This window comes from Equus przewalskii, chromosome 15 (assembly GCF_037783145.1).
Source record: "Equus przewalskii isolate Varuska chromosome 15, EquPr2, whole genome shotgun sequence".
Classification (NCBI taxonomy): domain Eukaryota; kingdom Metazoa; phylum Chordata; class Mammalia; order Perissodactyla; family Equidae; genus Equus; species Equus przewalskii.
In genome coordinates, this window is record NC_091845.1 from 56,448,386 (window position 1) to 56,475,962 (window position 27,577).

Sequence of the window (27,577 nt, forward strand, 5' to 3'; positions counted from 1 at the left end):
CTAAAATTAAACGCCACTGTGATAGAAACAAAAGAATGAAGTGCATCATCCCATGGTAGGTGTATCAGTCAGAAAACAGTCGGAAGAACTGTTGGAAAAACAGAGCCCATACAAGGCAGTCCAAGATAAGCAATTTAATATAGGGTGCCAGTTATAAGGGTGTTGGTAGAGCTGAAAAAGCAAACAGGGAAAGATGAGGACGCTGCTACCTCCCAGGGTGTTAGGAGAGGGGGATTGTACCTAAAGGCCAGAAGCCAGGGCTGACTTATGGGAGATGGATCCACACAGAGGCTCAGACATGGGGATATACTGCCCAAAGCAAACAGAAAGGGAGAAATATATCCTGGGTTTTTCCCTTTCTATCTCCTTTCAATCTGCCAACAATACCTCCCACTGGGAGAACGTACATAGGAATCAGTTAACAAAGGAGCCTGGGAAGTAGATGTCAAGGGATGGGCCTGGAGTAGATCTGAAAACAAACGAGCAAATGATCAGCACAATAGGCCATCGCCAAGGAAATTTATGAAATACAGAAAAATCTACCACTCCTTTTACTTAGAGTTACAGAGAACGCTCAATACAAAAGAGATGTCTGCAATACTAGTTTTAATCAGAGTGCCATTTGGAAATGCCACTGAGCTGTGTTCCTCAATCAAAAATGCACTGCTAATACTGAAAGGCTCCCCACGTAACCAGATTTCTTTCAGTATGTGAGAGAGTAAAGATGAAACCCATTTTTGCTTGCTCTTGCGTTTCATGTACCTGTAAGAATTCAAAGAAAAAAACACTGGGAAACATGTGTGGGGCGGCCACCATTTGAATTTGCCCAGAATGCTAAAAACTATGCAAATACCATCTAATAGGTCCCTGATTTCATAAAAGAAAGTCATTATAATCTCAGACAACTAAAAGGATATATTCTCAGAATTAAGGACTGTCCCAAATACTACCTGTCTTCACTTTTCTCATTTCATTGCAGCATGTGAAAAGTTTGGAGGACTAGCACAGAGTCACAAAATAATTACATTAGATTATCTTTCTGGGTAGTTCCCCAAGGATCGTATGGATTTGTAAAACTGAATAAGTTCTGGGGGAAAAACCATAGAAGCCTAGACCAACTAAATTCATATAATCTTGGACAACCAACCGCTAGGTTTCAGGTCTCACTTTCCTGGAATAAAAGGGACAGAAGGGATAATCTTTGTTGAAGAAAAAAAAAAGGCAAAACTCACGTCTAATAATTGCTAGATTGATTTCATCAGCTGTCCACTGAAGAGGGCTTTGAATGTGGGAATTTGGCATTTTTCTGTCACTGTCCCCCTTACATAGTCCTGACCCAAAACTTGAGGTAGAGAAAAGTAACCAGTGAAGAACCGCACAGCCCTCTGGGGAGGGGGCCACCTTCGAGGCGAGAATAGGCAGGGGCCCACACCCTCCACATTTGCCCAGCGATGAAGTAATTGTTAAGTTTAAGCGCACGTCAAGGGAAACAAGCATGTCAGGTTTCTTACGAAGAGCATGTTACCTGATGTGGCTGTGAACTGGACCATCTGCTATAGGGAGGAGCACCTGAAGACTTGCTGGCTGAGGGTCTCTGAAAAGGGGAAGAAAAAAAGGATTTCATGCTGTCACACAAACTAAATACACTTTACGTTTCTCTGAATAAATTATTTATTCTGTGTCTACATTTCCAAAAATTATCACATCTTAGACTCTGTCTGAACTGAACCTTTCTGTTTCATTTTTTTTAAAGCATATTCTCCTCAGTAAGTGTAATAGTATAGACGCTCGAGTCAAAATACCTGGATCAAAGTCTCAATTTGTCCTAGTGGTTTGACCCAGTGAAGGCACCCAAGCGCTCTCTGTCTCAACCTTCTCTTCTCTGAGACTAGGGTAATAATTTCTATGTCATGGGCTTCCTGTGAGGATGAATATCATAATAGGTGTGAAACACTTTGTACAGTAAAGTGCCACACACAGACAGGGCATTCATTCAACAAGCAGAAAATAAGACATGTTATTATAAGTTTCCACTTGAAACAAAACTGGTATATAAATATGCAAGTTAATAAATGAGGTCATTTGAGAATCGGTTATTCTTGTTCTAAAAAAGATCCTTCATCTTACAAAAGACCTAACAACACCATTGCTACCAACAACCTGGGCTTGTAAAATGCCACATCTCACCTAAGATGAGCTCATTCAAAACCATTCTTGACACCGTTTTTCTTCGCCTGCTTCTACCATAAAGGCCACAAAAGCTACATAGTCACTTTCTCAGCGTTCCTTCCCACTAATGTTTGTCAATGAGACATGAGCATAATTCTTCCAGGGGGTAGGGGAGTTCTGGGAAGCCCTCTAGTTTTCTGATAAAAGGGAAAAGATAAAGCTTATACCTTCCCCATCAGTCCTCTTTCTCTCTAAATGAAGATATGCTACACAGAGCTGGAGCAACCATTTTGTGACCATGAGGAAAACGGCAAGAGAAGAGCAGAGATGCTAACCCTGATCTTGTTAAGCAGCTGAACCAGAACTTCAGGCTGCTATTTTTCCTAAACCCTTCTTGTGTAATTGACTATAATCATGTTTTCTGTTACTTGCAGAGTGTAATGATACATTCTGCTAGCTCATTCAAATTAAGAGTCGAATTACAAGATTGCAATTCCTCAGAAATTTGTGGATGCTTCAGGCATAGAGAACATAATGACAGAGGCATGAAAATGTGAAAGTGATTGGTATGTTTGGAAAATGATCAATAGATCAAATATAGTATTGCCAACTCCCACATTCACCATCACTGCATTCCATCTGCCTTTCAGGAACCCTGTGTAATTCTGTGCTGGCCTTTGCTGATTCTGACAGCTTTCCTGAATCTCTGCCACAGTGAGGTTGGCATGCTGGCTAAATGCTGTACTCTGCCTGCTCAATTCAACTTCCCTACAGCATGTGCCCGTCTGAGGCGACAGGGCTAGGATCAACTCTCAGGCCCTCCCAATTCTCTTCTGCCCCACTGAGGTTAATAGGATTGGACTCTATAGCAAAGTGTGAAAGGAGCATTTCAGTTTTCATATTGAATAAAGGGAGAACTATCAAGGAAGTAGCTAGAAGTTAAACTAAAAGCTTAATTATATTTCCTCACTGAGAAGCAAGAGGAACGAACTTCAAATGTACAGACTTTACCATTGAATGACCATGTACCTTCTCTGATGTTCATTTTCCTGACTGTGAACTAAGGTTAAATTAGATGGTCCCCATGCTCCCTTCCCATCCAGCCCCAAATCTATTCAATTGAACGTTCTACATTTTTAGAGACTATAAATGATTACTGATCATAGTGGCAACACTGACTTTCCATGGAAAGATTAGATTACTTTCAATATTTTGTGTTTAAAATACCAAAGAAACTTCTTAACTCTCAGTTAATTAGATAATGTTAATAATCCAAAAGAACCCTTCGCCTGAATATTTTGGCAGCTTCTGTCTTCTCAAGTTTTTAGGAAGGGGCTGTCAGCTGGTTTCCCAGCCCAACAATTTGGATGTCAACAGAGTTTCTTCAAGTCTCTTTAACTCACAAACTTTGGAGCTCACCATCAGACTAACTTTTGAGGCACCATGTTTTGAAAACATAATTTACCATTGTTTCAAGCCACAATACGGGTTCCTGAAATTCTGGCAACAGATTTTATATTTTATTATCAGAAAAATAATGCTTTGGCTTTTTTGTTTTGCTTTTGTGAGGAAGATTGGCCCTGGGCTAACATCTGTGCCAATCTTCCTCTGTTTTATGCGGGATGCCACCACAGCATCTCTTGACAAGCAGCGCCAGGTCCAAGCCTGGGATCCAAACCGGTGAACCCTGGGCCACCGAAGCGGAGCATGCAAACTTAACCACTACACCACCAGGCCAGCTGCTGGGGGGATATTTTTATTGAGATACAATTGACATATAACATTGTGTAAGTTTAAGGTGTAGAGTGTGTTGATTTGATACATTTATATATTGCAATATGATTACCACCATGGCATAACACCTCTATCATGTCAAATAATTATCATTTCTTTTTTGTGGTGAGAACAATTAAGATCTAGTCTCTTAGCAACTTTGAAGGTTATTAGACAGCATTGTTGACTATAATCTCTATGCTGTGCATTAGATCTCCAGGACTTATCTATCTGCTAGTTGCAAGTATGTATCCTTAAACAACATCTCCCCAATTCCCCCACTTCCTAGCCCCTGGTAACCACCATTGTACTCTCTGATTTTACAGTTTTGCCTTTTTTTAGATTTCACATATAAGTGAGATCATATGGTATTTGCTTTCTCTGTCTGACTTATCTCACTTAGCATAATGCCCTGAAAGTCAATCCATGTTGTCACAAATGATGGGATTTCCTTCTTATTCATGGCTGAATAATATTCCATTGGGTATATATACCATATCTTCTTTATCCATTCATCCACTGACAGACACTTAGGTTGTTTCCATATCTTGGCTATTGTGAAAAACACTGCAAAGAATATGGGAGTGCAGATATGTCTTCAATATTCTGTTTTCATTTCTTTTGGATATATACCCAGAAGTGGAATTGCTGGAAGTATGGTAGTTCTATTTTTAATTTTTTGAGGAATCTCCATACTCCTTTCCATAGTGGCTGAATCAATCTATCTTCTCACCAACAGTGTACAAGGGTTTCCTTTTCTTCACATCCTTGCCAACACTTATCTTCTCCAAAGTTTTGGTTTTTGAATCAAAATTAAATTTGGTAATCAAAGTCAAGATATGAGCACATTCATATGACATGACATTCAAAACACATTTTAAAGAAAAATGAGATATGTGACCCATAGCGTATTACCCAAATTATTAAGGAATCTTTAAGTGGGAAGGGCAGAAGATGAGCACTTTTGGATTTGAATGCAATAATAATTTAATGTGAAATGTACATCCATCTCCTCTTGATAAATATCACAATACTTCCATGCCCATGCTTAACTTCTTCCTAAAGGTCACACTGCATTTCAGCACTGACACAAGTATAATTAACTTTATAATGGTAATTGCAGTCTATTGTGATCACATACTTCATGTTCTTTCTTGTGCTAAGGATAAATGTAAAATGCCAGAGAGACACAAAACAGCTAGTCAACATCAATTACAAATTTTAAAGATATGACAATGTTCAGAATTGTAGTCATAGCTTCTGATGGATATGGTTGCATTTGAAAATCAGTCTCACAGCACAAAACTCAGAATCTATTTGGGTTCCCTTCACATGTTTTTGAATAAACTAGTCATAGCGTGTGGTTTGGATTTCAGGTTAGACAAAAATAAACTCACTTGACAAACCAGATACGTAAATGTTCGAATCCTCATTCTCCTCTTATTAGTGCCCTTTGCAATCAGGGCTTAATCAAAGGGCAGTACCCAGATCAGAATAACAAGGCATGCTGGCTTAAATGCAAATTCTCTGACCCCAGGAATTTACAGATCTCTGGGAGCTAGCCGGATCGAGCAATTTGCATTTTTAAGAGGCTCTTCAATAGATTCACATTAAATCTTAGAAACAAAGCAAAATCCCAGAACAATCCCAGAATTCCCTTCTACTGCTACATACATCCATTGAAAGACAAGAATGATGAAGAATAGAGGCATGAAGACCCAAAGATACTATTGATAGCAGTTTTCCCAAAACAGATAAAATGAACTCTAAAACTCCAGAGAAACATTTCTGGAAATTGTAGGGAGATCTTTGGAGAAAAAGAACCTGATTTTTAATCTACTGATATATATTGAAACTTGAACCACCACATCCCAATTAAATATTTGGGTAAGGGTTTCAGTTTAGATATCCAGCTCCCACCCTTGGAAAACCTTCTCTCAATACCAGGAATGGGCTACTACCCTTCTGATATGTTTCTAACACATCTACACTTACCCTTTATCAAAACTGTTATCATACTGTCTTGTAGTTGCCTTCTAAATGCAGCTTCCTCTTGTAGACTGTACATTCTACAAGGTTGGGGGAGAGGGGTGTAGCAAGTTGGGACTGGATCTTACTTACTCATGTAATCAGGTATGCCTGTGCCTGGAATATAGTAAGTACTCAGTAAACATCAAATTAATTAATTAATAGGTTCAGAAAGACCCCTATTCAACTTTGGCAAGTATGTATAGGAGATTGCTTCAACAGAAGACAGCGGTGATGGAAGTGACATTCTTGAGGGCAAATACCCATAAAAAGTGATAGGATTTGAGAGTCCCAAAGGCTAGTATAATTTCTTAGAATTGTAGCACCATTGGCCCAGGCTTCAAGATATTAGGATGGGGAGTTCCTTAATATGGCTTCATAGAAACTATCAATTGCTAAAGTAACCAGAGCAAAAAATAAGGAAAATGTCAGACACCACTTTGCAGTTAAGAGTATTGGTTAATGGGTGCATGTTATACCACATCGAACATCTCAGGAATACTGGGGGGTAACATTGAAAGAGTTAGATGATCTACAAAAGCAGGCAGAAGCTAGAAGTGAAAGAAATATTGAAACTAAAATATTTACCCTACTTGGCACCTTCTCTCTCTCCCTGGGTGTCCCCCCTAGGCTGGGGAGGCTTGTGGAAATCCAGGTTACTTATATCATAGAGTAGGGAGTTCAGGAGAAGGAGGGTGTAAAACATTTTGGTGATAAAAGCATGCAGAGAGTACAATTAAGAGGCTTCCTTTGTAAAAGTATTCTGTTAAACAAAGGAAAAAGAAATGCTATGCAGAAACCTGGAAGACAGACCAAATTCAATGGCAGTTCCTAATTGAGGAAAGCTGCCAGATGCTGCAGTAAGACTGCCAGCCAGCCAGTCAGCTCTGTACGCCATCCTGTAACTGTCCTTTACTTGGCCAGCTTCCTCCAAGTCTAATTGCCCATCACCAGAAGACAAGGAACTTTGAGAACATGTACATTTTTCAGTAGCTGGAGTTTTTCCTGCATTAAGCCTTGAGTATATTTAAAGAATGAAGAATGAAAAACCAATAAATAGAGTTGGAAGGTGCCAATTGGACATCTGCATTTAACATCTTAGCACAAAAAGTCATTGACAAATGGGATCCAGGAACTAACATGGGTTCTTCAGACAGACTGAACTCTGGATGACAGACATGACTTCTGAGAGATTAATTTCAGATGGAAAATCATGTTTGCAACCCCAATGAGATGAATCATGAAGAAACAAGACCAAAAAAGCAAATAACCTAGACAGCAGTAATATTTTTAATAAGCCAAGTATGGAGAGCTGACTCAGAAACCTTTCTACAGGGCAAGAAACTTTGTAAAGTGTAAGTGGTAAAGCCTATACCCATGCATACCTTGATAAGTAGCCACCAAAAAAATCACAAGTAAATAGCATACCAGGCAAGCCAAGAAAAGGAAATTGTTAAGGAGAAAAAGGGTGTGAGATGAAGTTCTGATGTCTCTTTAACAATTTCACTATTGAAAGAGCAGCATGATTTCCTTACTATTGTTGTGATATCCTGGAACAGATGCCAATGTGTGTTGCTACATTGATTCAGCATTTCCTGAGGGCCGATACTGTTACCATCCATGAGATACATAGAAACAGTCTGTGCCTTCCCTATCCTTTATAAAGATAACCACAGACTAATTACTCTTATCTTAATAAGAAGTTATTGAGCTCAAATATGGAATCCTAGAACTCTGGACTCAATTAGCTCAATCAAGGAGTGCTATCACATTCTTAATGCTAGAGAGAATCCTAACAGTTGGGTAAGGAATGGGACCTAAAAGCTGGCCTAAATCTTTCCAGTTTCAATAAAAGCCCAGATCATTAAGGTATATGACAAGCAGCTCACATATTCTCCATCTCCTGTTAATGCTAATTGTCCTTTGGTGTTCTTTTCTCGATTAAATCGAGCAGTTTCATTTAACATTTCTCTGTGTGCCTTAGTTTCCAGCCTTTCAGTCATTCCACTGCCCTCCTCTGGGCCACCTCCAAAACTTCCATATTCCTCCCTCTGAAGTTGTGAAATCTGAAATTGGATGCGTTACTCATTGTGTCTTCCTTCCATTACAAAATTAAAATTAAAATTAAGCTAGCCTCAATGCAAAAAGTAAAAGGGAGAAACTCTCAATACAGTTTAGTACTAAAGATTGATTTAGTACGCATATTCAATAGACTTTGCTTCTTGGCTTTATTTACTTTCCAGTGATGGAGGAGAAAAGAATGAGTCTTATTTAAAGAGTCCTAACCAAGTCTTTGTGCTTTGCTTACAAAAAGCAGATGTAGAATAACTAGACTCCATCTTCCTCCAGGAGTTAAAATACTGTATGTATTTACTGAAGTCAAAATGGCCCTTCCAGGATTTATTTACTAGTTCTTTGGACCCTCATTGCACTTGAACTCTACAAGCATTTTGTCGCATACCTAGTATGTGCAAAGCACTCTATTAGTAACAGGGTTACAAAGATGAGTGAGAGTCTCTTCAGAGTGGCTTTTTCCTCTCCTCCCTTTCCCACCTTGCCCCAAAGAACCACGCGCAAGCCCACCCATTGCCACTCTTTATCCCATTACCTTATTGTATTTTCTTCACAGTTCCTCTCACTATCTGAAATTATCTTGTTTATGGACTTGTTTTGTTGTACATTGTTCATGTCCCTCCCTAGAATCTATGTACCAGGAAAGCAGAGTTCTCATCTTTTTTACCACTTTCCTTTGTTAACCATCACTTTTACTATCATACACATAGCAGTGTCTTAGTATATATGAGTTGAATGAATGAATGAATGAAGAGACTCAGTTCTTACCCTCAAAGAGTTTACAGTCCAGTGAGGAAGATTAATGCATATATAACTCTACTGCAAGAAGGAGTGTTGCTCCTTTCACCAAATATGGAGGCTGTGCAGATTTTGCACTGCATGAGGGAACCATTCACAACACAAAAAAAATCATACATTGGTACAACTTTTCCAGCAGAAGTAGTAAAGTGTTTTGCTCTAACAAAATTGGCATATTAGGACAATTATCCCAACAAGTGGAAGTGAAATACCTTAGGGAGGCTATCTTATTCTCATTTATAAAAAAGGCACTCTGTAGGCTGGCAATGGTCTTGCATGGGGCAGAGTTGATTTTATGCCTGATTTCCTGATGTTGGGCTTTGAATTTCTTATGCCAGGGCAAGGACTGAGGCCATAAGATGTTTCTTCACCACCACATTCTGCTTTAAATAACCAGAGCGTGGTCTCCAGGCTCCAAGATGGCCTCTAACAACTCCTCCTTCCCAATATTCACACCATTTTATAGTTCCCTCCACAATGTGTCAGGGTTGGTATGTTTGACCAATAGAATACGGCAGAAATAATAATATGTCACTTCCTGGATTAGGTTTTAATCTTGGGCATGCTCTCCATTCTTGGATCACTTACTCTGGGAGAAGTCATATCATGAGCCACCCTATGGAGTGTCCCATGTGGTGAGGAATTGAAACCTCTGGCACATGAGTGAACTTGAAAGTCGATCCTTCAGCCCCAGTCAAGCCTTCAGAGGCTGCAGTCCTGGCTAACATCTTGACTGCAACTTTGAGAGAGACCCTGACCCAGAACTACCAGCCAATCTGTTCACATATTCCCTATCCTCAGAAACTGTGCAAGATAAACAATGTGTGTTGTCTAAGCTGCTAAATTTGGGGGTAATTTGTTACACAGCAATAGATAATTAATTCTCCTTATTAGCAGAAAAACTATTAACCTCTTACCATGATACAAGTAAAAGTCTGTAAAAAGCATATAGTATCCTGTGAATCATACCCAAGGGAGAAGAAGAAATTATTCTTCCGAATTATGGAGAAAAGTTTCGGGATTTTTCCTCTTTTAGGTCTTTTTAAAAAATCAAGTCCCTGAATCTTCACATTGTTGTTTAACATGTCTTGCAGTCACTTTCTTCAAGGAGACAGAGAACTGTAAGTCCCTGAAGACATGAGCACAAGGTAACCTCCAGCTCCCTTCCTGCACAAGACTAAAAACAGCAAACAGGATGCTCAGTAAATAAATGATAAGCTTCCTGTTATCATGCAGCTTTCTCTGTAACTCAACTTGATCTTGCTGTATCTTACAAAAAAGAACTGATTCTCTTTAGCTACTGGGCTCAACCTGCCACTCTATGTCTCAGAGCAACAGAAATCCTCCTCTGGCAGCTGCATAACAGGGCAGGATAGAATGTTCTGCTTTCAAGGTACTAAAGGGAAGGGAGGCACACACAGATCCACAGGAAAGCTCGAGCTGACCCAGTGTTCCCCGATTGTGTTATACAGAAACTGGACCCGCAGAATGACCTACTAAAAAATGTTTCTTTGGTCAGTTTTAAGAAATGCTACAATTCCAAAATAATTCAACCTACGGGTCAGCAAAATTTTTCTATAATAGATAATACTGAAAATATTTCAGGCTTTGTGGGCCATATGGTCTCTTTCACAACTACTCAATTCTGCCATCATAGCGTGAAAGCAGCCATAGACAATATGATGTGGCTGTATTCCAATAAAACTTTATTTGCAAAGATATGCTTAGGTCAGATTTGGTGCACAGGCTGGAGTTTGTTTATCGTTCTTATCCTTCCCTGGAATGTTCAAGTAGCAGGAAAGCAGGAAGGTTAACACGAGGACATCTCTCTCATGAAGAGTCACTGGACATTTTGGCATATAGAAGCCATTGAGAATTTCTGTTCCAAAGATCCATCCATGGATCAATTTGTCCAAACCAATTTCCCAAAATTTCTTGTCCAAAGAACCTATTTACTTACTTATTTCTCTCCTGCCCTCTCCACCTTTCCCTCCCCTCATTCCCTCTTCTCTCTCGCCCTCTCTCTCAACTTGTTTTCTTATTGAATATTTGTTAACATCTCAGGGATCTAGTCTTTCATAGAATTTACCTAAGGAAAGAATGAATGACCTAAATTGCAGTGTATATCAGCCTGAGTGAACAATTTGATTCTAACCCCTCAGAGAACTGGCTTGGAACTTGCAATGAACACTTTAAGCAGTACCTTGACTTTCATACATAGCATAGCCCCAAAGATAGAAAACTTAAAAAAGTGTTTGGGTTTTCTGTGCCTGTTTGCTTCTTTGTTTGTTTTGTCGAAAATTGATTGACTGACTGCTTGCCACATTTTTCTGTGTCCTCTACCTTCCCTCACACCCACCCCAGAAGGGGTCGCTACTTCTTGAATTTATAGTATGAAAACCATCATATTAGGAAGTTATGGATTAGGGCATTACCTCCAGAAAATGTTAAGGCACTAACTTAACTAGAATTTAAAACTCAAAGTTGATTTCATTGGCCAAAGTAGTAAATTGAAGATTTTCTGTGTCTTGGAAGGGTCTTAGAAACTTATAAAACACAGACAGTGGTGTCAGGAATCATCAGAGTGCTTTTAAACAGGAAAAACTTTGAATTTCTTCATTAATGGCCTATGATTATTGGCTACACAGACCAATCCTGGTAGAATGTGGCAGGGGACCACACTAGAGTGTGAATACCAGGAGACAGGGATCACTGGAGGACATCTTGGAGGCTGCCTGCCACATAAGTTATGTGGAAAGAAATCTGGGAAGCAGGTTTTTTTCCTCCTGGATCTGACACTAATTATGTGGCATTAACCAAGTTGTCTCTGTTCATCTATAAATTGGGAAGGTTGAACTAAAGTCAAGCTGTCTGTAAAAATGTGAGTCTATCAATATTCATGTATTACTCTATTTTCAAATCATTTTCATGTTAATGATACCACACAGTGGACAATGTTAAGTGGGAAGGATCTGGTCCCAGGGTGGCTAGAACCCAGTTTCCCAGAATGGGGCTACTTCTAACCTGGAATTTCAACCCAATCACTTTTTCTTCAAAGGCATGAGAATCCTCAGGATAATCATACTTTGCTGAGCTTAGATACCAGTGATGCACTATAATCTACAAGGCTTTTCAAAGCTTGAATGTTTCAAAGCCTAAGGAGGGTAGTGGTGGTTGCTGGATTTTAGGAGTGGTTTAATCAACCTGACATCAAATTAGAGACTTCTCTTTATATCTGCCAGACTTTCCTTCAACACACAGAGACACGTAATTTGTGAAGTTTCCCCCCATAAGAACACATCCTGGGACACTGCACAGCCCTCCATTCTTATCCTGGGATTTCATCTCACCTCTTCACCGTCATCATGAAAGAGAGTGGGAGGACCAAGTTCTCCTCTGCAAAAATAGCACCAGATGCCATCTCAGCTGCAATGAGCCTCTCAACCATGGACACTTGTGACAAAGCTCTGATCTATTTGGCCGTGGGTAGTGAGGAGAGCATGGCCACAGCTGTCATAATGGATCAGGTTTGTCCTCCATGCTAATTGCCGTGTACAAAACACTCTTGGCACGCACACTTTCCAGGATGAGTGTGTTTACAAGTGGAAAACTTCTGAAGTCTTTGCTCTGTGACTGAATGGAATATGTCAGAGAGAACACTTTTATGACTCTTCCTGAAAATTATCATGTGGCTGATCCTTCTTGTGGGCATAAAAGATGTAGAAAAGCAGAAAACTATACTTCTGTTTTTCTCCCCCTAGGAAACTAAAGATTTCATAATTATTAAAATAAGAACAACTTAACTATCCAGTTAAAACTTTATGTAGAAATAAACAACCGTATTCCATTAAAATATTCATGAGTAAAGTGGGGGTGAAGTTAACTCTTCCAAATACAGTCATCTATTTAGAAGAATTTTGTTGCCATCTACATTATTTGAAACTTCAAAAAATATGGGAGGAGGGAGGGGAAGTGATGAATTGAGGCTAATTTTAAAAATGTAGGATTTAGGGCCAGCACGTGTAAAAGCATTCACAAGCATTAAATCAAAAACAAGTAACTGCCCAGTGCAATGTGTATTTAAGTGAAGTAAATTCCAAGAAATTGTGGAAAGGCTGCCCTCTTCAGACATACCGTTTTTTCTTTTTAAGTTGCTATGGATTTTTCTATATAAGTTTCTTTATAGGAGAAAATGGAGTATGGGGAAAAAATTTTTAAATCTGGGCTTTAATAAATAAATATCAAACTGGTACACATAAAAAATGTTATTAAGTACCTACTTTGCCTGTCTGGACTTGCCTAGAATAGGCATCTTATAAGTATTCCACATGGCTCTTGAAGCATCTAAGCAGGCTTTAGAATCCTGAGCAGTAATTAATTAATGGAGCTGTCTGGGGCTGAAATGTTTACCTCAGCTGTCACATATCTAAGTGCATTCTGAATAACCACCTGAAGTCACAATAATTGGCTTTCATGTCATTAGAATTTTTAATGGCCATGATGAACTCCACTCTTATTCCACACAAAACTCATGTTTACTGTTTTATTCCTGTCATTCTGAACAACCTGAAACAACAATTAAGAGAGTCCTGTCATATCGTAAGGTACTGTGCATATCCAGGACCTTGCGAAGGCACTAATTCGGCTGTCAGCAGAGCTTCCTTAGAAAAGTCTATAGACAGATCACAGGGAGAACGAAGTGGAAAATTTCATTTGAAACACAACTTGTTTTTCTATGTTTCCTGATCTGGGCTTTTTTCCCCCCAATGTTTACTTTTTCAATGACCAAATGCAAGGTATGCGTCTAATATAATGAGATGGATCTCAAGAACCATACTTGAAATCCAATTTTGATTCTTTACAGCCAGTCCAGGACAAATTAGAGCCAAAAAAAATTTAGCAATGAATCAGAAAATAGCCCCATTGTATCATATTATACAAGAAGGCCAGGAAGAAATTTAGTTTGCAAGGTGGCCTCTCTGCCTTCATAACTACAATGAAAAGAGGTATGTAATATACTCAATTAAACAGAGATCATTGGAGAGGGAAGTTTTAAACATTATTTTTGAGAAACAGTTGTTTATGAAAATCAAATCAGAGTCTGTAGGAAAATGGTGTGTGGGGCAATGATAACTGCTGATTTACATAATATTTAACATATGTAATATACATGTGCATTTTTGCAGATGGATATAAATAGAGAACTTGTTTATAATTTGAGGTGACTGAGCTGAAAGGAAATGTGTGCCAGCATGTTTCCCCTCTGTCTTGTAATATTCAGTTTCATGTATAATTCATAGACTACAATTTTTATGATGGTTAAAATAAGAGTAAATAAATTATGAGGATTTAAAATATCATCCATTTGCCAGGAATACTCAGTTCTTCTTTGAATGGACCCTAAACAATTGACATTTCTAAAGGCATTTCTAGCAGATAAGCAGTTTCTTTGGCTTCTTATGCTCCCAAATTATGCAGGTCCAAAACTAAGATTGGGAGACAACCAGACTTCAAATATGGCCGATGCTTCGTATTTTCACATAGCTTATAGTCACAGCATTTGGGCAGAGAAGCTAGCATAATGCAAAAAGCTAAACTCAGATTATATCTATATGCAAACATAAAATGAGGAAGTCCCTAATGGAGCCAACAGAAGGCACTTTCTACTCTAGTGCAAGGCCTTGAGGTGGAGAGAAGTTAATCGCATGGCCATAACTTCTGGGATTTCAAATATAGGTACATTTACCTATATAATTAAAATTCTGTAAAATTACATTTTGATGATATATCCAGCTACAGATGCTACATATACATGGATAGAAATTTATAAACTTGCATAGTTCATATATATACATGATATAAACATGTATTATAGATATTACATATTGTATACTGCAAATATAAATGTTTATATGCATTATTTATATATTATAAATATATGAATATATTTACTAGTATGCATAATGTGTAAGTATATATAATATGCTACATATTATATATAACATATACAATAAATATATATTACATGTTAAGTTATATAATACATTATATATTAAAGATAAATATAATATATGTTGCACATTTGCACATATTACATAATTATATAGCATATTAATTATATTATTATTAATATAATATATTAATATTATATTACATAATTAATATAATATATTTATAATTAATATAATATAATATAATTAATATAATATATTATAATATAAATATTATATATAATATATAGTATATATAAGTAATATAGTATATTATATTATATTACTATATTGTATATAATATATTATATATTATAATATTAATTATATAATATGCTATATAATGACATTACCCATTATGTAGACTATATATTATACTACTGCATAAGTATATATACAAAAGCATAGGTACTGGACTTAATTTGAAATTTAAGAGATTTTCAAGGGTAATCTTAACTGTATGCAATTTCTAACTTCCACAAGGACTTTAGAATGAAAATCTTTTCATAAGAGGAGACACCATCATATCTATTCTCAATAGAGCCCTCCACAAGTCTTTTCCTCCTGCAGACATAAACACATCTTTCGTATTGAGCTCAGGAACTCCATACAATTTCAGATCTAAAACCAAGTAGTTCTTTGAATTCGTATTGGCTATCTTGGCCTTGGTCTACTGACTATTTTAAATATAACTTTGTGGTATAATCATTGATGCCTCCACTGTAAGATACAGTGAAAGAAACACCAAGTGACCCAGGATATGCGAAAAAGTGAGTTAATGGCCAATGTTGGGGCAAGAGTGCTTGATGGGCAGACACTGGAACCACTGTACCTCCAGCCTTTCCAGGTCTCTGTACTTCGATTAGCAAATGTTGTGAGGCACCAGATTATGTTCAAAATATCAGCACAATCATTTTAAAAGGCTCTGGAAACCTCTTCTTCCCTCACATGTACATTAAATAAGACAATATTCATGCCAGTTTGCCCTCACAGACAAACCATTACCAGCTACTGTTACCATGGCACAGACACACGCCAGGGAGAAGCCCCACTCAAAGAAGGGTTATGTCTGTGATTAACTGGTAGAATCAAAAGGAGAAAAAATAGAGCTGGAGCTCAAGCCACGCACAGCCATTTGTCTCACATGAACAAAATATTCATAAAAACAAACAGCGCATGGAGCCAATATGGCAAATTTCAGATATGAGCATGTTTTTATAAATAATCACTTATAAAACTGTGGGAGAGGAAAATAAAAAGATGTCCCATGTGTCATTCTTCCATGCTTTGCTGTATACTTCATGGCTTCATTCGTGAGGGCAGAAGCTGCTCTTTCTCGAGGGAAACCTCACAGCTTTATAATGAGCAGGGAGGCACGTGTGCAACAGTGTGTACATGAAGGTACACACAACTCCTTTAATTACCAAAGCAAAACCACTCAAGCCTGGATACAAAGAAAAGTCCTACAGCTGCACCATGGAAGAGAGCAGCCAGGAGATTTCCTGAAAGAGCTAGCACCTGTCTTTCAGCTTGCTGCGGCAGGATTTCTTAACACTGTGCCAAGGCCAAGGTCCACGCATACTGTTAGCCTCAAAATATTGGAGCCAGAAATATCTCTGGTGGGCGTCTGTTGATCCGCTTGCCCAGTTCCCATTCCCACATTTTTTGATAACAGCACAATCCTTTGAGAGACTCCTCCACCCCCACTACACGTAACACTTCAGGTGCCTTGTCTCCCAGGTGACCCAAGCCTGCCAGGCAGTTTCTTTACCAAGAATCTGGATCTTGAGTGGAATGGCCCAAGGGCAACTGGAGGTGATTCATCCTGACAAAGGTGCCCTGGAGAGACCATTTATTAGTTTCTATAACCGTCCTAGATCCCTGGAGCTTCCCTCCTTGTTGCCTTTTCCAAGTACTGGAAGCTTATTTTTTTCTTTTAAGTTTAATTCTATGACCTACCTCATATCCTTCCAATAAATTCCATTTTGCTTAAGTTAACCAGGGTTAGTTTCTGCTGGCTTGAAATCAAAGTACTATAACTGATACAGACCCTTACCAATTACCTTGTTTCCGATTTCTTTTCCACTCATTACTGCACACTATTTATCAAGTTGTGCTCACTGTATATGATTATTTTCTCTCTACAGATACATGATATATATTATAGTATATTATGTTCTACCATATTATACTCTACTATATCATATATTTTTCATCTTCAAAACAGTCTAATGACACGTATTATTATTGCAGTTACATTCGAAATGCAATTACACTGAAGCTCAAATAGGTTAAATCTGTGGTGCATCGGGAAAACCTGAAGCCTTTGTTAAACCACAGATCCTGGTCCTCATGCCCAGACTGCTGATTCAGTGGGTCTGAGAGGGAGCCCTGAGAAGTCACTTTTCTAACAAGATCCCAGATGATGACGCTGGTCATCCAGGACCACATTTTGAATAGCGCTGTGTTAAGTCAAAGCTTCTCAAATTCTAAGGTGCTTACAAATCACCTGGGGAACAGATTCTGACTCAGCAGGTCTGAGGTCGGGCCTGAGACTTTGCATGTCTGACAAGCCGCAGGAGATACTGATGCTACCAGACCACACTGAGAGCAAGGATTACATGACTGACCCAAATTACACAGCCAACAACTCCCAGAGCTTTGACTTGATCTCAGGCTTGCCCCCTCTTATTCGCTCTGATGCCTCTCCTGAGAAAAGCTGCTCTTTACAGATGAGAAACCCAAAACCCAGAAGCACCCCACAATTTGACCAGATCTCACAGCTGGTTAGTAATACATTCAACAGGACACAACCCCGATCTTTGACCACCAGCCTGAGCTGCTTTCCTCTGTCATGCTCAAGAGTTCACAAAGTATTGTATTTTCATATCCATTCCATGTTAAATCCTGACAAAAACACCAAGAAATGGGCAAGGTCAGCACTCGTTCACATTTCACTGATGCGGCAGCTAAATGAGGTGCAGAGTGGAGAAGTGACTTGCTTATGATCATTCACTTAAAAGATGCCAAAGCTTGACCAGTCCTAAAGCAATTCTAATGCCAAGTGCAGTGCTGCCACCTTCCACAGTCTCCTCTCAGAAGACACATCCTTCTTTCGAAGAAAGATGGCAGAATCCCACACAGCAAATCATGGGCACCCAAGACTCTGGAGACCAGGCAGCAAAACTAGTGGTCCACTAGCCCTGTCTGGCCCATAGCGGCATTTTCTCCAGTCTGCACAGTATTTGTTTGGTTTGTTGGTGGATTAGTCAGTTGCCTATGTTTAAATATTGGGAAAATTCACATTATAATCCAGAATGAAAATTGTAAAAGTCTGGCAACACAGAGCCCAGATTCTCACATTACAAAAATAAGCTCCATTTGTTAGGGGAGGAATGTGGGGGCACAGTGGTCATAAAGCAGCCATATGGTCCTATATGATGGTCATTAATGCAGCCACATAGTCAGTCATGTGGACTTATATGACAGAAAATAAACCGCTGCCCCCTTGTTCTTCAGTTCACTACGGTCCCAGTCAGCCTGCAACAGGGAAACCCTGTAGGCATTTGAGTTCAGATGGCTGCAAAAAACTAGAGGGCCACAAGATCGGGGCACTCAAATGTCAGCGTTTCCCTGGGATGCTGGACAGAAAGTTGCAGAATTGAGCCATGTCATTAGAAAAGGATGTATCTGTTAAAGTACTGGAGAAGAAAAATCCAGAGTGCATGCCCCTGCCTTTGCTGTTACATAAAAGTGGCTTCTCACCTTTGAATGACAGCTGAGCTCATAGATGCTCCCCTTTCTCTCATAAAGTACAAGTTGCGAACGCTGCTTTAAATAACCACAGCATCCTTACCCATCCTGGAGTTCTAGTCCCTTGATTGGTAATTGTTGCTAGTTTCTGGAAAATTCTGCTTTTGTAAAAAATTTCATTTTCTCTACCCGTACGGATTAGTGGTCCCTGTTGCACACTGCCAAGTATGTTCCTGAACGAGGCCAAGGATCCAGCTGGCAAAATCCTGCTTTAGCATAATTTTAAATCGCCGAGTCAACATAATGCCACTCTCCTGTTTAAATTACTAAACAATTAGAACTATGTGGGGTTTAATTCCAGGCTGAGTCCAGCCCTAAATGCAGTTCATATTTGTTGTTGTTCTTAAACAGCAATATGAAAACACATCCAGAAGCAGATTGGGGGCAGAATTTCTGGGCAATAAAACTTACGCACGGAATTTAAACACTGATATCCTCTTTGTTTAAGAGGAAGATTTGCTCGTAATTCATCACACCTGTAAGACCGCAGTCACATATATATATATGTGTGTATATATATATATATGTATGTATATATATTTTGAGAGTCAGCCCTGAGAGGAAACAGCCCTATCCTCTAGTGTTCTGCTGTCTCCTTGCAGCCTGAAGGTAGAAATAATGAGCCTGCAGAAGGGAGTGACAGATTTTATCTCGGAGACACTGACCCGAATGACTCCATTAGCATTGTTCCAAATGAAAAGTCACCCTCCCTCTATGAGGATTGGAGGGGGCTGCCGGGGACACTGGAGGCACTGAGATGTTTAGCTTCCATTTGGAACCAGATCCTTCCCCAGAACCAAGGACATGTTGTGCCCTCGCCCCTGCATCCCACAGAAGCCAGGCCCTGTCTGTTTCTGTGCTACTCATCTGCAACAGAACAGGAGCCTCTCAAATCAAGGAGTACTACTGACCCCTCCCTGCTCTAACTGGAATCCAAAACCCTTTGCAGCCCACGTCATAGGGGTCCAGGCAGCCAAACATAACTGATGCCCCCAGCCCGGCCCCATGGTTTATCATTCCCCAATTTTCCTTCTGGGATTCTTTTCTTGGGGAAGATCAAAGCCATTTGTCCTCTCTACAGATCTGACTTTCCAGAGAAAACCATCCTTTCCAGTTCTGAACCAGCGAGGGAGAGGGGGATGGATAATGAAGAGGAGGGGAGGGGGTTACACATACACACACCCCCAGGGGATCATTGAAGACTAGGAAAAGCACCTCATTCCACAATGTAAGACCCACTAAATCTGACATAAGTTCATTAGACTTTCCCCTTTTGAGTGCCCGATGTTTTTTAATCCAGAGATACTGCTGACAGATAAGTTTGAAGTTTGACAAGGCTATGATTCCAAATTTTACCACTCGCTTGTTGTGGGACCTTGTACAAGTTTAAGTAACTTGCTTAAGTACCTCTGAGGAACTCAGCTTCTTCATCAGTAAAATGAAGATATTAGTGCCTACTTTGCAGAATCATCCTGTAAATTAAATGCGAAAAGCAACTGTGCACCTTGAACAGTGCCTGGTGAGTACAAGAAGTTCAATAAATGCAACCTAATCATCATCATAATAGAAATAGTATATGAATAAACCCTATAAACACAAAGTCAAGAATTCCACAAGCAGAGGTAGCCCCCAAATATGTAAGGCTTGCAGATGAGGTTCACTCCTGCCTTCTATCCATACTGCCAAATGGAAGTTTTCCCGAGCTATGTTCCTCCCCGAGGACTGCTTTGGGAAAGCCCCACATTGCTAGACTAGGCTTTGTTCACGACTAAACTTAACAAGAGCTGGAGGATCCCAAGTCACAGCTCTGTGGCAAGACTGGCCAGGAACAACGTTTTAGATAGTGCCCCAAGCCAATATAGCCCCTCACCTGGGGGAAGAGTCTCAGTATGTTAGAACATGCTGGAAACCACAGAGTAAATATGGTGCCCCTTCCAGGAGCATTATTTTTACTGGATGGTATGTAATTTAAAATATAATTTTAAAATTACAACAAACATATAAACAGAGTAAAAGGGGAGTGGGAAAGCATGGGGTTTTTAACTTAAAATAGAAAACTTTAAGAGAAATTCAGGCCTTTAGGAGGCTATGTCAGGCTCTTGGGGCTGAGGGCAGGGGTGGGCAGCCTCTCTCCTCCACCCTTAGGGTCGCTGGGAAACGCGGGGTCCCACTCAACCTCAGGACAACAGCTAAAGTGGATGTTACTATCGCCATTTCATTGACGAAGAATCAGGTACAATTAATCTGCAGTGACAAAAAAACAGATCATTGGTGGTTTCCTGAAGCCAGGATCAGAGGAACTGACCACAAAGGGGCATAAAGCAACATTTTGGGGTGACAAATATACTATCTTGCTAGTAAGAGTGGTTACATGGCTGCACACAATTGTCAAAAAAACAAATTGTATGCCTAAAATAGGTATAGTTGATTGTAAGGAAGTATAGCAAAATAAAATTGATTTTTTAAAGACTTCAGTTTTTAATTAAGAGTTTAAAGGAGGCTGTTGACTATGAATCCAATTGCAGGAAAAAAATTAGACCCTATTAGAAAGTAGAAGAACATTGTGGTGATGGGATGGATGAAGATTAAAGTGGAGAGGGTGGGGGAGGGACGAGTGCTGAGCCATAATTAGCAATTTAGATACACAGGGAGAGTGCAGAGGAACTTCAAATCAAGGGAAGAAGAAAGGAGAAAGAGGCATTAGGAGGAAAGAAGGATGGGACTTGGCCCAGGGGGCAGAATCTGGGGTGGGGAGGGAGGGACTTGGCATGAGTGGGGGGCCAGGACAGGAGAGGAGAGGTATCTGGACACAGAGGCATTTCTAGACACAGCCACTGGTTCTCTGAGCCACCCAGGACGCTGCTCTAAATTTTACTACACTAGGGGCTGGATTCCAGTTGCCCACCTAGTGCTGCAAAACTCTAGCAGAGATTTCAGAGCGCTGACTGTGCAAACTGTCCCTCTTGCTTTGGCTTCATGGGCCATTCTCCCTGGTTCCCTCTACAGAGATATTGCACTGCCAAGTGTGTCTTAGGTGTGTGTGTGTGGGGGGGGGGGGGTTCCATACTCAGAAAAAAAGGGCTTACTTTTAGCTCCTGACAAACCCCCAAGGTTTTTCAATCCAAAGGAGAGATGAGTGACTAGGCTCCTTTTGGCTAAGGGGGGAAAAAGGAAGAGAAAACCAACTTGAAGTTTGTTGCAATGTCGCTTTTTATTTTTCAATGTTAATTTGGAAATTTGCTTCAACTTGCTGTGAACCTTTCTACAGCAATATATTACACTGAACACTGAAGTGTTTTAAAAATACTGGCGCACTCTCGTAACCGTCTGTCACTCTTTGCGGCACATAGCAATTTAAAATTATTGGAGCTCTTAAATTAAGTGCTTAAATTTGAAGGTGATCACCACTTTGAGCATGTGGATTGCACAGCTATCTCAACTATAGCAGTGCTTCAATTTTCTTTAAGCAGGTCATTTTGGGGAGCGATAAGGGAGTCTGATTGCCCAGCATGCATTGATTTAAAACTACTGGAGTCGTCAATTCATTTCTATAAGCACTTCTGTTTGGGTGCAATCTTGCTCTGACAGCTTAAATTGGGCCAAATTGGTCTATACTGCACATGCCCAAAACACTAATGTATTTTGGTAATCTGCCTTTTCGGGGGCAAAATTAACAAGCATTTCCTGCTAAGCCAAAAACAGCATAGCAGCAGATGTACTTGCCTTTCGAAAACACAAGGTCATCTAGGTGGGATTTTCTGTGTGTCTAATGTAAAAAAGATATAAAGGGCATATATGTATTGGCTTTTCAGAGACCTTCGGCCCAACATACTGTATTCAATTTCTCAAAAATAATATGAATTTTATGAGAATGTAACGCCTGTTGTAGAATTCTGTGTCCTTACTAGAACACACAAGTTAACATTTTATTGCATCTGAAATACTGAGAAGTTACCAGGTTTTGCAACCTGATTGTACACAGGAAATAAAAAAACCTTTTCTCAAATTAAATATGCCCTCGTCAAGTAATAAGGAAAAGTAAAAAAAAAAAAAAAAAAAATTGACCAAAGAGTATTAAAAAGAAAAACAGGCAATGGACAAAATGTCTTATACAACCAATCCCAAGTTATCGTATTATCAAGTATTCTGAGAAAAAGAACTTTTGCTCTTAAAAATAAGTGGGGAAATGCTGAGGCAACTACAACAAAAATGACAATAATAGCTAACATGTGCTGAACATGATGTGTTTATTTCACATAATCCTCACAGCAAACCCAGGAGGTAACTATTACAGCCCCGTCCCCCTTTTTTTTACTGTCATATAGAACTCGTCTTTTCATTTATTAGGAATAGATTCTGATAGCTACAAAAAAATTTTTAGAGAATGTCAAAGAAAATAAACACACACCCATTCTCAAAGGGTTTCTTTATAGAAGCTCTAATGCCGTATAGAATACATACCATAAAATTCAGCCATTGTGATTAAACAATTCAGATGATGTTTAGTAAATGTATACAGTTATACAACCATCTCTACAATCCAGTGTTAGAAAATTTCCATTATTCCTCAACGTTTCCTCATGCGTGTCGTTAATCCCCACTACCACTCCAAAGCCCAAGAAATCTCTGATCTGGGAATTTCATATAAGTGGGATGATACCAGAAGACTAGTACGTAGTCTTCTATGCCTGTCTTCTTCCACGTAACACAATGTTTTTGAAGTCCATGTTGTAGCATGTACCTGTAGTTCTCTCCTTTTTATTGCTGAATAGTATTCCATCATATGGCTATACCACAGTTGATGGATATTTGGGTTGTCACCATTTTTGTGCTATTATGAATACTACTGCTATGACAACTTGTGCATATATCTTTGTATGGACATATATTGTCCATTATCTTTAAGGGTAGAAACCTAGGAGAATTGCTGACTCATAAGATAAGTTTATATTTAACTTTATAAGAAACTGCCAAACTATTTTCCAACCTGGATATGTCATTTTACATGTTTACCTTTCCACCAGCAATGAACATAGTCCCATTTTCCTGAGAGGAAAGGGAGGCGCGGCAGGATTAGGTACTTTGCCCAAGATTACACAACTAATAACTGCAAAGCAGGGCTCTGAAGCTGAGACTCCGGACACCATATCCAAGCTCCTTAACTTCTCAAAGTTGCGTAAGTTATTCGAGGTTGAACAAATTTCCCTATTGTAGGACTTAAGAGGATTTAGTGCCCTAATAGTTATAAGGAACTTCCAAGAGGAGTTAATAGCATGCAGTGCTTCCCCACATATTTTGCCCACAGGATCCTTTCCTGTCTTAGCCCATGTCTTCTACTGAGTCCCGAGAAGCAGAGCCTGACATGGGGACCTGGTGCATATGACTTGTCGAAGAAACACAATAGAGTGAGGGAAGCAGAATAGAAGAGTCAGGGGCTAAGCAAGGATGAGTTTTCAGGTAGAGTTCAGCTTTGCCTGATGAGGGGTGAGAAGAAGTTGTGGAACATAAACTACAAAACAGAATTATCTTGCCTAGAGCCAAAGGGGCCAGCCTTTATTCCCCAAGTCAGCCAGTCATTGGCTGTGGGCTGCTCCTCCGTGGTGGGGAGAAAAGAGGACTATAATCTTCTCTCCTCAGTGCCTCCCCACAGTAGAGAACAATACTCAGAGAAAGTGGCTGCTGGGAGTCATTAGCCGTCAACTCACTGAGTGTACTGTCCTGGAAGTGGGACTTGGGAGAGGCACTCACAGCATCCATTACGGTAAACTTCCTTCCCTCTCATAGAGGTTTTTTCTCACCTCTGGGCCTTTGCACTTGCTGTTCTAACGTGAAAAGCTTACCCCAACCCAAACACAAACACACCAGCTTCTTCTTATCCCTCAGGTCTTAGCTCAAATATCAATTTGAAAAAACTGAAAGAGACAAGTATGGTGGTGGTGGTCACAAAACTGGCTATATATTTTCTGCACGATTGATGGTCTCTCTGAACTCTCACACCCCAATCATCAGATGACTAGGAAAGTAACAAAGTATGCAAGGTAGAAGGCACTTCCCTCTACTTTGAGTCACTTTTCTCAGAATCACAGGCCTCTTGGGTATATGTATCAGTCAGGACAGGATAGGTAATTCTGCAGTAACAAATAAACCCCTAGTCTCAGTGGCTTAAGATAAAAATTATTTATTTCTTGCTTATACTACACATTCATTGTGGGTCACCAGAAGCAGAAGGGCTATGGAGGCTCTCCACTGTCAAAGTTACTCACTCAGAGGCCCAGCTGATCAATCAGCTGGATGTTGCTAGTCAGTTACTGCCAAACTAGAGGAAGAGAGAGTGTTCCAGAGGCTCTTGCATCAGTAATTAAACGCTCCAGCCTAGACGTAGCACATGTCATTTCCGTACACAACTCATTGGTTAGAACGGCACATAGGGTCTCCATTTGCCACAAAGGATCTAAGAAGTACAACTGTCCCATGTGCTTAGAGGAGAGGAGACCAGCAGAGGAACTTGTAGCCTTCCTTTAAGGCTTGACTTTATCTGACGTATAAATAGTATGGCTCTGCTCACCGTTCCCAGTCAATAAAATAACTCTCTTTCTGATGCCCTCTTGCATTAAACTGGTTTTGAAGCAAACAGAACTTTGAATGGTGTAAAGATAAAGAGCAATTACAGCAGGCATGCTCAGTAGTTAATGAGCTAGCAAGCATTTCCAAGAGAAAACTAAAGAACTACGAAATCCCAAGTCACCAGCCCAGTAAGCCTGCAGTATTTTAAAATGTACAAACCTTTTCTACTTTCACTTTGAGGAAGAGAAAGTTGGCTTGCTTCTATTTCTAAGGTAAATGAAGGTCAAGAAGGCCATAAAACTTATTTTAAGACCAAGGCAGGACAGTGAACAGACAAGGTTATAGAACATAAAACCTTAATTAAAGTTGCCAAGTAAAGAGAAAGAATTTAACTACTTGCTTACATTATTTTCTGTGTAAAGAAAGCCTTTCAAAATTCTGCATCATGGGGGCTGGCCCAGTAGCATAGTGGTTAAGTCCAGCGTGATCCGCTTTGGCAGCCCAAGTTTGCAGGTTCGGATCCTGGGAATAGACCTACATCACTTACCAAGGCAGGCTGTGGGGGCAACCCACATACAAAATAGAGGAAGACTGGCACAGATGTTAGCTCAGGGCTAATCTTCCTCAAGCAAAAAAAAGAGGAAGATTGGCAACAGGTGTTAGCTCAGAGCAAATCTTCCTCAGCAAAAACAACAACAACAAAAAATTCTGTATCACAAAAAGCTCTTTGCAATTAACTTAAAATAAGTCACCTTGTTTAAGGTACTTAGATTTATGATGCAAAGGTAGCTTTTAACTTGTCCTTTTTTTTCTCTAGGACCTTCCACATGCACAACAGCCAATTAGGAGAGACTTCTTTTGCTATTCAGCGTGTATGTAGCGGTAGAAGTGTACTTTAGATCCTTTCTTATGAAATTAGGATTCTTTCCCACTTACCTCTACATTGCCTAGAATGACAAGAAGTTCTGAATATTGAAAAAAAAATGCCATGTCAGAGACTACCATCTATTGACATAGTATAAGGTAACATAAGCCATTTATATCACTGTGCAAAATTGTCTCCCAAAGTTTAAATTAAGAGAAATCACAGAAATGTCTCATTAGTCTCATTTGTTTCCACGAATATATGGGAAATTCAAGAATTGCAATGATCCACCCAAGAGTTGAATCTCATAGTGTCTAATTTTGCTTATATTTGCATTTATAGTTGCTCTTCAGTGAAAATAACTGAATATTTGAAGTAGGAAATACCCCCTTAGTTACTTGGCAGTCCCTGATCACCTCTCCTCAGTTCTTTGACTATACACACCTAACCCAACAATAATAGGAAAGAAATGTTACATTCTTAGGCTGAAGAAGAATGCCATGGCCTCTTTGTTTTTTCTTATTTGTGGAGTGCCATTTGTTCAATTCCCTTAGATCAATGGGTAGAGAATGGATAACTTCTTTTAATAATATGCATTTTGACTGATCTGTCTGACCCCTCAGTCGCTCTACGCTGGCCTCTTTGCCTTTCCTTAAATATACCACATCCTCCTAGGCCTGCATTACATCATATGTAAAAGGAAGGTGTTTGACTTGAAAATTTGGAACGTCTGGAAATAAGCCCACCAGCCACTGAGGCCATTGAGGTTGAAGGTGAGTAGCAGCTGCCCCATTTAGCCTGGGCATGTCTGCTCTAGTTTGTCACAGAGCCAGGGGTGTCCTGCTGGTAAATATTTAACAACCAGCTCCTGGGAGAGAGAGAGCCCTGATTTGTAGCGTTTGACAGTTTCAATGGTATAAATACTCCTGCCACGGTTGATTTCAAGTTACTATTGACGCATCAACCAACTTACATGTTTGCTAAAAATTTAGCGGTTGGCTCTCATGAGTTGGTACAAGCACACCATTTTATAAACAAATGCTACCATGGTTCCAGCACAGCAATCCACAGCGCCCAACACTCCACACCCATACAATGTAGGTACAAATGTTAAAATCATACCTGCTTCACACACTACCTTACCTGTCTGGGCTTGGTAGGCATCTCAATTAGCCACCACTGGAGCAGATGACCCTAGATCTTTCTGGCCACATCATTAGATGATTCCATGACTTACAGGGAGACTTCTCAGAGAACACTTTCCACATTAATATCAGGGCAGTTTGATATTACCTCACTATTTTTAGATCTAGAAAGGGCTGCTAGAAGATTGAAATTCTTATCTGGATTCAGATTTGACTCTACAATCGTCACCATCTTATCCTTGTATTATTGTAACAGCTTCGTGGCTGGCCTCTCCCACTCCAGTCTCTCCTTACTTCCTGTAGCTCTGTCGCCACTAGAATACCTGGCCTCCATCAACCGTGAGAATGAAGCCTTCCAT

The 27,577-nt window shown here is 39.7% G+C and overlaps 1 protein-coding gene across 7 annotated transcripts in view; it reads right to left on the minus strand.

Annotated features, from left to right (window-relative positions):
• RBMS3 (RNA binding motif single stranded interacting protein 3) overlaps positions 1-27,577 on the minus strand; it is a 1,256,175-nt gene that overhangs the window by 983,739 nt on the left and 244,859 nt on the right. For all 7 annotated transcript variants that reach the window (XM_070575925.1, XM_070575921.1, XM_070575924.1 and 4 more), the window contains one exon: positions 1,526-1,594. In XM_070575925.1, the coding sequence (XP_070432026.1) occupies positions 1,526-1,594 (69 nt within the window). The remainder of the gene's footprint in view (positions 1-1,525; positions 1,595-27,577) is intronic.